This window comes from Epinephelus moara, chromosome 14 (genome assembly GCF_006386435.1).
Source record: "Epinephelus moara isolate mb chromosome 14, YSFRI_EMoa_1.0, whole genome shotgun sequence".
Taxonomy (NCBI): Eukaryota; Metazoa; Chordata; class Actinopteri; order Perciformes; family Serranidae; genus Epinephelus; species Epinephelus moara.
In genome coordinates, this window is record NC_065519.1 from 25,520,861 (window position 1) to 25,534,550 (window position 13,690).

General features: G+C 43.0%; 1 protein-coding gene across 4 annotated transcripts in view; it reads right to left on the minus strand.

The window, feature by feature from the left end:
• Positions 1-13,690, minus strand: part of col12a1a (collagen, type XII, alpha 1a) — a 60,338-nt gene that overhangs the window by 37,991 nt on the left and 8,657 nt on the right. For 3 of the 4 annotated variants that reach the window (XM_050061593.1, XM_050061592.1, XM_050061594.1), the window contains exons 9-20: positions 13,359-13,649; positions 12,617-13,219; positions 11,489-11,767; positions 11,124-11,399; positions 10,744-11,016; positions 4,863-5,132; positions 3,015-3,281; positions 2,606-2,798; positions 2,374-2,498; positions 525-674; positions 305-424; positions 20-184 (exon numbers count right to left, since the gene is read on the minus strand). In XM_050061593.1, coding sequence (XP_049917550.1) covers positions 20-184; positions 305-424; positions 525-674; positions 2,374-2,498; positions 2,606-2,798; positions 3,015-3,281; positions 4,863-5,132; positions 10,744-11,016; positions 11,124-11,399; positions 11,489-11,767; positions 12,617-13,219; positions 13,359-13,649 — 3,012 coding nt within the window. The remainder of the gene's footprint in view (positions 1-19; positions 185-304; positions 425-524; positions 675-2,373; positions 2,499-2,605; positions 2,799-3,014; positions 3,282-4,862; positions 5,133-10,743; positions 11,017-11,123; positions 11,400-11,488; positions 11,768-12,616; positions 13,220-13,358; positions 13,650-13,690) is intronic. The other variant, XM_050061595.1, reaches the window with a different exon arrangement.

Here is a 13,690-nt window from a genome sequence, read left to right on the forward strand (position 1 = left end):
GGAGTTAAGCAGAACTTACCAATGGCATAGAGCTCAATTCCACTATCACGCAAGTTCTGAGAGTTGGCAATGACATCATCCTGGGATTTGCCATCAGTGATCAACACGCCAATCTTTCTAGAGGTGGGTCGCATCCCAACATTCTCTTTGAAATTGTTCTGGAGGATGTAGTTCAAAGCCAGACCTGCAATGAAGACATCAGTGTTGATTTTTCATCCTGCTTGTCACATAATGTAAGATTTCAACTGTGCTAACATAAGTCAAAGTGACAGTGCTCCCACTTTAAATAAATATATCAAAGTACCAGTCAGGGTGTTTCCTCCTTTGTAAGGCAGACTAGCCACAGCATCCAGGAGAGACTCCCGGGTTTGATGGGCATCCAAGTGCCATTCAGTCTTTGGATCTCCACTGTACTGAGCAAGACCTGAAGACACCAAAATACATTTGTTATACAAAGAGACCCCTTCCTGTTTTATTAGTAATAACCAGCTGACTGTAAATGCACTTATCCTGGGTAGACCCACCAATTTGGACTCTTTCAGGGCCAATGTCAAAGACTCCCACCATACGGGCGATGAAGGCACGAATGGTCTTGAAGTTGAGACGCCCAATACTCCAGGAGCCATCAACCAGCAACACAATGTCAGCCTGTGCAGTGGTCTTACACCTCACCTCTGAGAGGGCAAAATTTCAGAGTCTTAATCGGAAAAGTTGAAAGTTTCAAATGAGATAAACAAAAGAGAAGTCCATGTTCAAGTACATACAGTGGTGTGCATGGTGAATTGTCAAGAGAGGTGCTCAAAGAGGTGTGAGAGGTAAAGGAAAAGAGGAGGGAAGAGTTCTGTGACATAAAGTTTTCATTTTTGGCATCAAACCAAACAAAATAACATAATAAAACATTCCCAAAGGTGCCAAACAAACAATATATTCACAGGCAAGTAGTAAAACACCCAATCTTTCTGAGGTTTTTATCTGACAACTTTTATTTTCCTGGTGTCGTAAATTATTATCTTCTTGTCTTGTAGCATGTTGAGGCAATATTTCTTTCAGTTGTTCTTTTTGGATCCATGTGTCCCAGAGGCAAGTCAAGAGAGTACACCCTTAATGGCCTGTGACATATCAAAGGCCTCCAATGGAGAGATTACTGTGCCCTCCAGAGCAGCAAGGTAATATTCACATCCTGTTTTGATGACAAGGAAGGCATCCAATCCTCGGAACCTAAAAGAGGGCTGCAGATGTGCATTGGAGATAGGCAGATGTTGCACTAACTGCCACTGTCTGCAACTGAAAACAGGTTATATGTTTGATTTACAGATTGGTATGCTCACACAGAAAACCCATACCCTGGCCCCATGTCAGACAACCAGCTGTCGAGCTTAGACTGCTAGCAAGGGGGAGAATAGATAAAGCCTGTAGAGACGCAAAAACATGTCTTTTAACATACGCTGTTAGAGGTATATTAAAAATAGAGGGAATATCTGAGACTGCTGACTTTCCACTAGCTAAGATGAAAGTGCAAAAAGGGAAAAAATTATGTAAAGGTACACTGCAGTAATAATTTATGTCCTACTGTAATTTAAAACAGGTCTTCGTGAATTAGGACAAGGAATAATCGAGAAGGACTTTCCATACCCACAACTTTCTTTGCCCTCAAGCTACAGAGGCTTGTTGAAAACGGGTCTGTTGTCAACAGATGGTACAGTAGAGAGTGGGATTCTCTCACCTCTTCTAATCTATCTTCTGGAGCTGTCTCTGAATCTGTGTCTCCCTCCTTATTAGGACCAGACCTGCCGCAGAGTGGTCAAACTGACCTTTCCAGTTGATTCTAGCAAACAAAACATCTTTTCCTCTTCTCATACTTAATGTCTGCCGCACTCCGACTCACAATGTAGTAAAAAGATTTATAACTGCAAACAGATTATAAGCGTATGGCTCAAATCTACACTGGCCTGTACTTGGACTGGAAACAAAAAGCAGAAGCCCAAAGTGTCAGAAAAGTAGAAAGCGAGAAAAGGGCAGACAGATGGAATAGCCATTACATCTGTTATTTCGTGAGACAATTAGCTTTGAGGAAAAGCATTTAGGGAAACTCGTCAGCTTTTATGGGGTATGGGTTTAGAGCTTATTTTCCTAAGCAAAAATTTACTATGTGATACGGTCTCCAATGTTTGACTGTTGCTGCCCAGAGACATAACATACTGGAGACGCTGCCTTGAAGGTGATGACAGGCATAGTAACAGAATGACAAAAACCATTTCAGTTGTTCCTGTTTTACTTAGTTCTAGCATAAAACATGTGTTCTCTGTTATTCCTCTAATGATATAGCACATATTTATTATATATGGGTTGTATAGTAGGATATTAGATAACTACCTGATACCACATAAGGAGGAGGGTCAGGTGCATCAGAGAGAGTGGTTTTCTCTTCTCCAGCCAATGGCATACTCTCTCCTCCATCAAACATACCGAATACATTCACTGCGTATTTGGTACCAGCTCTGTTGACAGAAGAAAAAAACATCCAGATTTTTTTATATGATTTACTTTAGAATATCATTCAAAGTTCATATGAGAATAAGATTGAAAATGAGAAATCAGCCCCCACCTCAGCTCCTCTAGGACCACAGTGTTGTCATAGGGACCAACCAGGAGTTGTCCCAGGTCAATTTCTTCACCTACAGGATGGAAGGTGACTTTGTAGCCCCTAACATCGCCAGGAGCATGGTCCCATGTTACACGGAAACTGGTCCTGGCAGGCTCTGAAGTCTGGAGGTTCCTAGGACCTTTGTAAGGTGACACTAGGGAGAGATGAGATTGATTGAGTAGATTGACAATACAGAACTGAATGATGAAAAATGAAAAACTAAATCTTTTACGTGAATGAGGATAAAGAACAAATAAGTACTGCAATACTGCTGTAGTCAATTAGTATGCTATTGTCATGGGTTATGAGGATGTGACTAAGTTTGTATTAAATAATCAAACAACTTTAAAGTAATGATAAACCAACGTACGTGTTGTTCCTTCCCCTTGCCTTGCTTTGCCTTCTCCGGAACGGTAAACTGGCAGAACAACGATTTCATAGGTGGTGAGGGGGGTAAGGCGCCTCAGCACAGTGAAGGTGGTGCCACCGGGCACCTTGGCTGCTAGCTGGCGCCCTCCTGCCTTGGGTTTGTAGGTAACACGGTAGTTTAGTACATTGCCGGGTGCTGGTTGCCATGTCACCTTCATGCTCTTCTCTGTCTCCTCAGAGACAACAATCGCTCTGCCAGCGGCCGAAACTGCAAGCAAGAAAGAAGAAACAAAGGTTAAAGAGGAGAAATGATGAATGGATGGTCTGAGGGAAAATGTAGTCTTTGGGTCTTGTTCAGGTTGGAATCTATGTTAAATGTGTGCTTAACCACGAATTTTTCCAGTATACCTTTGGAAATATAAGCAGCATGGCTTTCCTGCTGGTAAGTAAACTAAACAGTAACACGCTTGGCTACCTCACAGACTTTCATCTGGGTATCTGCTCAGTTTCCATATGCGTGTGGACACAACCTACCCAAATAGTTCTGATTTTTAGAGGTATACATTAAACAGACCCAAATTTACATGATTGATCATGTTTGGTTGGCGGGCTGGGGAGCCAGACTTAGATGTCTTGTGAATTTGAGCAAAGCCATAGTTTTCATTTTTCCATTGTGCTCCACAGAGTGTTTCTTATTTTCGGAGCAGGAAGGGCAAGTGTGAATTGTCAGAGGCCTCGAAAACGAGCTGAGGAAAATATTCAGAATGCTCTACTTCAGAGGGAGGACTTTTATTAACGGAAAAAAGCAGAGCATCCAAGTTTGCCGTGTGTGGCTCAGCCCGCAGAGATCTGTGATTTGTGTAGAGTGTGAGAAAAGAGAGCAACAGATAGTGGGTACAGGGCAAAGGAAGGAATAATTAAAGAGAGAATTTTAGTTTACAAAGCTGCCTCATGGTTGTGTTCGCTGTGTATGCCACATTTCTTGCTTGCCAGAATCAATAAACAGTAATGATGGTTGGAAATATTTTTTTCCTCGAGCACATTCCATTTCACTAACTGGTGGACAAATTCCCTCCCAACTGGTGCGATTTTCCACTCAATGTGCTTTTCTCATCCAAGCATGAGTGCAGTCTAACAAGGGAGAGGCTGGTGTCTATCTGTCCTTCATCTCCCATGAAAAACAAGTGCAGGTGTGGCGGACATTGCGTCACCTCCGTACATACATATAACACGCACGCACAGTCTTAAAGATGTGCGCGCAAACACTCTATGTTCTTGATGGCTCAGGCGGATGCCAACAGCTATGACGTTATCTCTCAGCTCAGCACAGTTAAGTGTTGCTGACAGATCTCTATTTCTACATAACACCCAAAAATGGCTCTCACAGCCAAAGTGTATTTCATGGATCCCATTTAAACCTGCATCACCGCCCCATATTTCTAAGTGATGATCCCCTAAATTATATCTTTATATCTAAAGCTTAAGATGTGGTTATGACAAGGATGTCTAAAGCTGCATTCTTGGCTTTAAAAATGATCTTCTTAACAGTTACACATGGAGAAAAAAATGTGCAACTGTCCCTTTGTGGTCATAGAGCTTTTATGGCTTTTATGCTTTTATGGTCATAGAGTTAAATCACACTTACCTTAGCTTCACACATTTTTACGTAACCCCAAGACGAGACATTCAGGAACTCAGAAAAGGAAAATAAGAGAGGAGGGAAGCATTGGGAAAAATACCAAGAAAAAGAAACAAAAAAAGAAGGGAGCAGATGTAGGTAAAGGGAGAGAAGTGAAGGACGAGGGAGTAGATGTATGGTGGAGGAGTTAAAGCAGCTTGAGTAACTTACCATCCGTGGTTTCCTCTCCAACCAATGGCTGACCCTCTCCACGGCCATAGACAGCAAACACAGAGACCTGATAACGTGTCTCTGGGGTGAGACCCTCCAGGATTGTGGCTGTGGTGTCTCCAGGTATCGTCTTTTCCCCGGTCTCTTCAGAATACAGAGATTTCCACCTGATGCGGTACTGACGAACGTTACCGGGGGCCGCGACCCAAGACACAGCGAAACTGGTGTCAGTGACGTCTTTGGTCACCAAGTCTCTAGGTGAGCCAAGCTCTGTGGATAAACAAGGAGGAAGGAGTCAGCCTGTGTGCAATGGATATGGAAACGGAAAATAAGTAGCGGAACAACTTTAATTTTGTTTACCTAAAGAATTTCCTCAGGTTTTTCTTTGTTTATATTCATTTCGATGCATAATAATTGAACTAAGATGGCAGTGTTAGTGCTAAGGCACAAAAACGCTTTGGCTTTGTCCATTTGGTGTTGATTTCTAATACAGATTTATGAAGGTATGAGGAAGTGAGTGAGGCACATAAATGGACAAAACTGAGAACCCCAGTGATAAAACCATGAACAATCATTCATCTGTCTCTGCTCTACCCTCCCAGGATCTGTTTGAACAACCCGATTTTCTCCCTTCATAATCAGACGCTGCTGGAAAAATCTCTGCAAAACTAATCGTAAATCACATATCCTCAGCGCCTCTCCCGCCTGCACTCTAATTTTCCATCGAAACGGAGGAAACCCGACCCACAAAAGTGTGTTTGCTACAATTGCAGATGTTGCGCTCTCCCTTTCTCCCCTTCACTCACTCTGAGATATCATCATGAAAGGAGAAAAGCACAGACATTCAATGGAGGGGAACTTTGTGGTGGTGTTTCATGATGGGCAGCCAGCAAATGCTTGGCTGAGAGGAATGTCCATGCTGAGATGGACTCCTACTCAGGTCTGGCTGCCATATAGAGGATATGCAATAACCGCAGGAGGATACAGTGCCACACATAGCCTCCCACACAACTTCTGCGATCCTGATTTTGAATCAAGCCCCCTAAGCCCCTACATGCCAGCACCTAATGACGATATAATCACAGGCAGAGCGGCTCAGCTGGGTGGTCTCTCTCAGACCTCATTCATCAAACGTCACCAAGTGATGCCTTACAAAAAAGCCAATTGAGAAAAATGAGATGCATCAAAAATCTACCACAAGTGCAATGCATGATCATTTGAAACTGTCAAGCGACCATACAGCAAAAAAAGGCAGCCACTGTGTCTATCTGTCACTCAACGAGTCCTTCTCAGCATCAATCTATTACAGAAGACCTGGACACTGATCTGAGCAGAAATAACAGCAGCTGCTCCGCTTGCCAAGATGAACGATGTGCACCTTGACAGCGAAACGCCAGATATGAAGAGTAATGGCCACGACTACAAACTAATGAAGAGTTCCAGATTTTGGAGAACCATGAAAACAGTGTGGGTCACTTATAAAATACCTAGATCATTCCATCAAAAGGGTGATTCTCGCCAAAGGCAGAGGATGAACGTGACTGACTTTTCCGGCTGTGTGTATGTGAACCAAGGGCAGGGAGGATCACAAGATAATGACTTCTGCAGACAGTGGCTCGCTTTTCATCAGTACTTGCGGACAAGCTAAAGAGAAGGGGCCACTCCTGGAAGCAAACCCACATACATGAAACACATGGTCCGCAGACCTAGCAAAAGCTTTGGCTTGCATGTAATATATGCGTTTACACAATATCAGCACATTAATTGTCTGTTTTTTATTTTATGTTAGGTTCCAGCCAGTATTTTCAAATTTATCTGCCTGGTTCTCACACAGAAGAATTAGTGTCTTCTATATATGTATATATAAATAGAGATATGTGGACAAGCACACACACGTATCATTTCATGCTAACAAAAATATTCTGGATCTCCTTATCTTAGTGTCTTTTTCCAACCCCCCAACTGCATCCCATCCTTCAAGGAAAAGGGTACTCTCAAATTAAAACCTTGGACAAGACCAGATCACAAATTCACATTGAAGCCTCGCCCACTTCTCTAGAAAACCACATATGTCACAACCAAGGATCATCTGAGGGATTTCCTGCAGGGCATGTGCTGACATAACCTTCACATCTGCAGCCAAAGATGTCTAAAACTTTGAAATATAAACGACTGCACTTACTGAAAATAAAAAACAACCCATCAAAATGCCAGCAGGCAAGCAAAATGCACAGCTCTGAAAATTATCCTAATTATTTTACATTGGTTTTGGATCCCTCATTCCACTAGGCTATTGTATGTCTTGATTCACAACCTTGGTATTGGGTAGTCAGACACAGACCCAAATAAGCTCTGACTTAGTATTCTCAGTAACCTCCTCCAAAATCGCTGCAGGAAACACATCGTACCGTCAAAGTGCCATCTCAGCACTGGCACCCCACTTCAAACTTCCCTTACTTTATTGCTCTTGGTTCACTAACACATACATCTGAGCCACAAAGATGAAGCCTTTAGTGTCCGTGTGCCAAGGTTGCCTGTCTCTGGCCTATTACCTCAAAGGACCTTTAGAGTGGTGGAGAAAAACAGTCTGACGGTACCAATGAAAGAGCCTGGCGCTGCCTAAAAGTTCCCAAAGGCATCAGTTTAAGAGGAAATCAAACCAAGATGCTACAATTTCACCTGCTGTTGTGCTGCTTTTAAAGACAGTAAAAAGAATCCCCTCTGGCACATGTGAAAACATTTGCTGTGTCATGCAAGTAATTATCTGAGGTATTTGTACAATGGCGGCTTCAGGGGCTGAACATATGACCTCTCAGTTAGTAGGGGCTGAGCTTTTCATCCACTCTGAAGCATTCCAGTTCACACTTTGAAGAACACTTTTTTCCTACTCATCTTCGCCCTCTCTCTCTCTCCCTCTGCCTGTTTGTTGCCCCACCCTGGAGGAAGAAGAACAGACAGTTCTCCCTTTGACCAGACAGACAGCTTACACAGCTTTCAGTGTCCTCTTAGGTAACATCTTCCACATGCTGGATAAAACTCCCTCTTCTTAAATAAATAATTTTGCCATGTTTGTGTATAATATACCAGTTGGGATATTCATCTAAGCATTCACTCTGACACCTTCCTTGTCCTCCTTCTGAGTCATTTCAGGATGTTGTAATTCTGTCCAACTCAAGGCTTCTGTATTGGCTACCATCCCCTATAGCCACAAGGGATGACTTTGTGCAAGCCACTCTCTCCCAGTTCTCGCCTACATGGACTTCACAGAGAGGGTCACTCAAAGTGAGTGGCACTCAAAACAATGAGATCAGTGTTGAGGCTTCCTGACGTCATGACAGCTTAATAGAGCTGGCTAAACAAAGTGCTTTGTCATGGAGCTTTTTCCTGTGGGGGTGTATGGTTGATGACAGCACAGATTTGACATGTGGAAACTAACTCTATAATCAAAACCAAGCCGTTTGGTCAGTGTGGGAACAGAGGAAAACACTGCAAAACAAACATTTCTGTTCGAATTCTTGCACTCATCAAAATGTAAACAGACGTGTATTATTCCACTTGTGAGCACATGGCTGAAACACTTCTATAGGACACAGAATGAGTCTCTTATTCAGCCTGGTTTACAGGTCCATGTGGTCTACAATAAATGTCCTCATTAAACGGGGACATGCAAGGCACTGAGGACCTCACTGCTGCCAGGAGTATAAGAAGGCGACATCAAGGAACAAGAACTCTTTCCATCATAACCAATACAATAGCTTTGATGTTTCAGTGGGCTTAAACTGCTTTCAAAGGGGATTCCATGTTAGGTTGAGCTAAGCATGGACACAATTAAATAAAACTGTGCTGTTTTCATCCTAGCATACAAAAAGTTCAATAAAACAAAGCAACAGTTTTTAGCTGCGACCAGCAACTCTAAAGGTCGGCCGGTCAGTTCTCACAAATTTCTCCACCCTTTGGTGGCCACAGTTTTTGCCCTAGGAGGCTAAAATTTTCATGGAGGCCAATTTTGTGTGAGTGAAGGTGTTTTTGTGTTTATGCTAATTGGGTAAATAGATTCACAGACTGGACATGAGCCAAAGAACAGCTGGTCAACTGTTCATGCCAATTGGGTAGGGGGGGGAACAGATTCAAACATGACCGAACTTTGTAAAAGGACACACACACACACACACACACACACACACACACACACACCATTCTGCCACGATCCCGTCCCAGTGGTCATAGGGAGGCATCATTGGAGTAGTGACAGGTATTGCTGCTCTCTCTTATCCTCACATAATCCTGATTCTAATTCACAGCCCAGGCTACTAAAGACCATTCTATACAACACAGCATGGTAGGGCTAACTTCCCACTATAATCTAAACAATGGCCAGGTAAGCTCTTGTGATTTCATTTACTGTTTGTTTACTAGTTTAGTGGTTTGGCAGCCATCAATGGAACTAGACTGAAACCCACAGATATTCTCCTCTGTGGGATACAGTACCTTGATTGTTGTTTTCCCCCCACAGAGCTCGGACCTCCCCCCTTCTCTCTCAAAAGAGATCTTTTTGACTTCCTTTCCTGTGGTGTGACATTACAACAATCTCCCTTCCCACTCTGTGTGAAATCAACGGGAGACCTGCCCCCTGCCTACAAACATCTGTAGACAGGAAAAAGATGCTCACACACAGATTTGTATCATTGCTCTCAGTTAACCCATAGGTAAAGTGTAATGACCATTGTCAGATGTACTGAACTTGTCATCAGAGGTGTGACTGTGTCATTGCTTTGCAAGTCACGAGGAAGTCTCAAGTCATTGCACTCAAGTCCCAAGTCAAGTCTCAAGTCAAGACTGAAAAGTGCCAAGTTAAGTCCAAAGTCCAGAACTCTGAGTTTTGAGTCCTAAACAAGTTATTTTGTGCTATTTATTTACATGTTATGCCATTTCTCTAACCAAATTCTTAAGACATTTTCTGTAAGACTGTTCTTCCTTTGAAGTGATATTGTGTGTTGTTGCATGTTTAATATCTAAAGGTAATAAAAAATTAATGAAATCCAAGTGAAGTCACAAGTCATTGGTGTTTAAGTCCAAGTCGAGATGCAAGTCTTTTTGATTTTGTCAATTTGAGTCTAACATCATCAAATTTGTAATTTCAGTCTGACTTGTTCAAGTCATGCCACTTGAGTTCACATGTCCTGTGCCAATCACTAACTCTACATTAAAAAGAACAGAATAATATCTGACATTAATCATCAAATATTCCCCATATGTCTTATAAACCACCATAAAACAATAAATTCTATGTCTCACACAGGCCAAGATGTAAAGGTATTACCCGCCAGGCATATGGCTGTCAAAGTCTGCTCCAAGCATTTCATAAGTTCTCTAGGTTTACAAGCATCCCCCACCCATTTCCATCTCACTGCCTTCATGGGCGGCAAAGCCATCCGAACCTACACTCTACGCCAAGAGAATTACATCAATTGCCACATTCCTGTCTTTTCCCCTCTAGCCACAGCCAATATACTCAACCAACCCTGCAAAGTAAAGGCTCAACTTCAGTTAACGTGAGCAATGATGTGAGAAATACCAGAGGGTGCATTCTTGGAGGAACTTGGAAGGAGACAACTGACGTCATTTAAGTAGTTTTACATCATGCAGGATCTCATGAACTTAATGAAATATAAACAGTAATCAATGCCTAATTCTCAAAGTTCCCTTGCACCCTGAAAAGAAGCTTAACACAATAATTCATTTGTCCACTTAGCAGTACCACTTGCTGAGCCCACATCCACAAAGCATGCTTCACATTTTTGTCACACATTGGAGATAGAAGTAATCATAGCATGCCTTAAAGGTTTCAAATTAGACATTATCAATGGGACATCTCCCTTACCTTCTAATGTGGTTCCTGTGCCCAGAAGAGGATCACCCAAACCAGAAGAGTAACGAGCACTAACAAACAGTTCATACTCAGTGGCTGGTTGGAGGTTCTTCAGCGTAGCCTGAGTAGTATCTCCCTTGACAGATATCTCCTTCCTGTCACCGCCCTCAGCAGGTTTGAAAGCAATGCGGTACTGAAGGACATTTCCTGGAGCAGCCTGCCATGCCAGTTTCATTGTAGAAACGGTCTCGTCAAAGACACGAAGGTCACGAGGAGAACCACGGACTGAAAGCAAACAAAAATTGATTAAGTACTATTCATATCCATTGTACAGAACCCAAGTTTCATGCAGCACATTGGTAGTTTTAGCAGTAGTAGTTTCCCTGACTCACCTTCCTTGGTGGTTCCATCAGTTTTCATCTCGTTCCCTACACCTGTAGCATACTCAGCAGACACAGACACACGGTAGGTGGTAAGGGGGAAAAGCTCTTGGAGAACTATGGTAGTTTCCGGTCCAGTGGTTTCGGCCTCCAGTACTTCCCCAGCACCACTCAGTGGGACATAAGACAGGCGATACCTGATCACCGAACCTGGAGCAGCTTGCCACGACACCCTGAAACTATTGGTTGTCTCCTCTGTAACTCGTAGGTTTCGTACAGTCCCTTGCTCTGAAACGGAGAGAATATTTTAGATTATAAATATTCTCATTTTAATGACTATTAAAGCATTGGGTAAGGTCCAAGTAAATCTTTCTTACCTTCTAAAGTGGTCTCTTCACCAGTCAAAGGGAAACTGTCTCCTTTGTCATACTGAGCAAAGACATTAACCTCATAGGCGGTGAGGGGGAATAGATGGGGCAGAACAACTGTGTTGGTATCACCAGGCACTGCCATGGAAATGTAGTCTCCAGTGACGTCTTCAGCTTTGCGAAAACGCACCAGGTAAGACATAACATAGGCAGCAGGAACTGTCCAGGTGGTACGGAAGCTCCTGGAGGTAACCTCGGAAAACACCAAGTCAGTGGGTGAAAGCAGACCTGAAAATAAAAGGTAACTTGTTATGAATGTCTGTCATTAAAAGGCAGTGCACAGGCCAAAATCATGTAAAACTTTCAAATTATTTACATACATATACATACATATATATATATATATATATATTACAATGATCATAATATACTGTAAATCTGAGATATATGGGTTACTGTGGCTACTGTAGCAATGAAAACAAAGCGTTGTTGTAACCTTGTTCAGCTAACAAGGTTCAAGTATGGAATGCTAGATTCACTAAGTTGTGTGTGTTATGGACTAAAGCTCTCAGTGTCAATGAGCATAGTGTGTGGTGTGGTGTGGTGTGGTGTGGTGTGGTGTGGTGTGATGTGGTGTCAGTCTACCACTTGGTGGTACAGCCACAGCTCCTCTCGTCTCAGAGCTTGGGTGGCTCTTTGAATCCAAACTATGGTCAAGTCAAGTAGCACTGTTGTTCTAGACACTATAGTGTTTTCAAACAGTGAGTGATAACAAATGGTGTGAAAGAGCTCATCCAAGAAGCATGCATTTGGCTTTGTGGTAGGTTTATAGGCAGGCTATGGTCGAGTGAGTTGATTAAATTTTGCCTGTACCTTGCGTAACAGCAATTTTGTGTGGTATCATACTGCTGTGTTTCACTTTTTCTTAATTACATTGGCTCTTTGCCATTACACCAGCTACTAAAGGCTGTGCCAGCTGACAGTCAGATGGCACAGTGTCTAATACAGACATTGACAGTACTATCATACTTAGCGAATGGTAGTCATCCAAAACTGATGCCAAGACGTTAAGGGCATATCATATGGCTACATTCATGGTCATAGTTATTGGGTTGGATATTCTATCCTCTGACTTACTTCTCTTTTTGATGTTGAGCAGTTCCTGTTCAATTCTCAAACAGATGGACTGAGTCAGTTCCTTGGAGATCCTCTGGAAGGCATCAAAGTCCTCCACCTCATAGACATGAGTGTCTGATGGTTCATTAGCAATGGCCTCCAGCTCTGACCTCACTGCATCCTTCACACCAACAGCAAAGATCTCCACATCAATATTCCTCAATTTGGTTGACGCATCCTTAAACGAGTCTGATGACTTTCCATCTGTGATCAGGACCATGACACGGGGGACATTCTGTCTCGCTCCACGGCCAGAAACAAAGATCTTCTCCCTGACGTAGGTCATAGCCCTGCCAGTGTTAGTGGAGCCTCCACGGTAGGGGAAAGTGCGCACAGCTTTGACAACAGCATTAATGTCATGGTGGGTGTTGAGGGCAAACTCAGTGTGTGGATCACGACTGTACTGGACCAAGCTAAGCTGAACCTTGTTGGGTCCAATGTCAAAGGAATTGACCAGAACCTCCAAGAAGGCACGGACTTTGGCAAAGTTTTGTAATCCAATACTGTACGAACCATCAACCAGTAGGACCACATCAGCCTGCACATCCACTCCCAGAGAACATTCTGACAAAAGACAAGAAATAATGGGTCATGTAGAGGCCTTTCCATGACAAAATAAGGTAAGAGTGAGGGACTATATATAATATAGTGAGTATATCTAAGAATAGGAAGGAAAGCTGTCATGCACAACAAATCATCTTACCTGTTGACACCTTGACAGGCTGGGTCTTCTCCATTGCCATGAGGGGTTCACTGGGAGACAGCCCTTTGAGGGCATACAGGCTGATCTCATACTCAGTCTCAGGGGAAAGATCGCGGACATTGATGGATGTCTGGGTGGGCCCAGTGTAAAGCTCTTGGCGTTTCATTCCAGGTAGCATGGGGTTGAAGGTGAGCTTGTAGCCTGTGATATCACCCAGGGAAGGATCCCATGTCACCCTCATTGACTTAGATGCAATTTCTGTGACCTGCAGGTTAGAGGCAGGCTCCACCACTGGGGGAAAATAGAGTGTATTATTAGATGAGTGTTCCAAG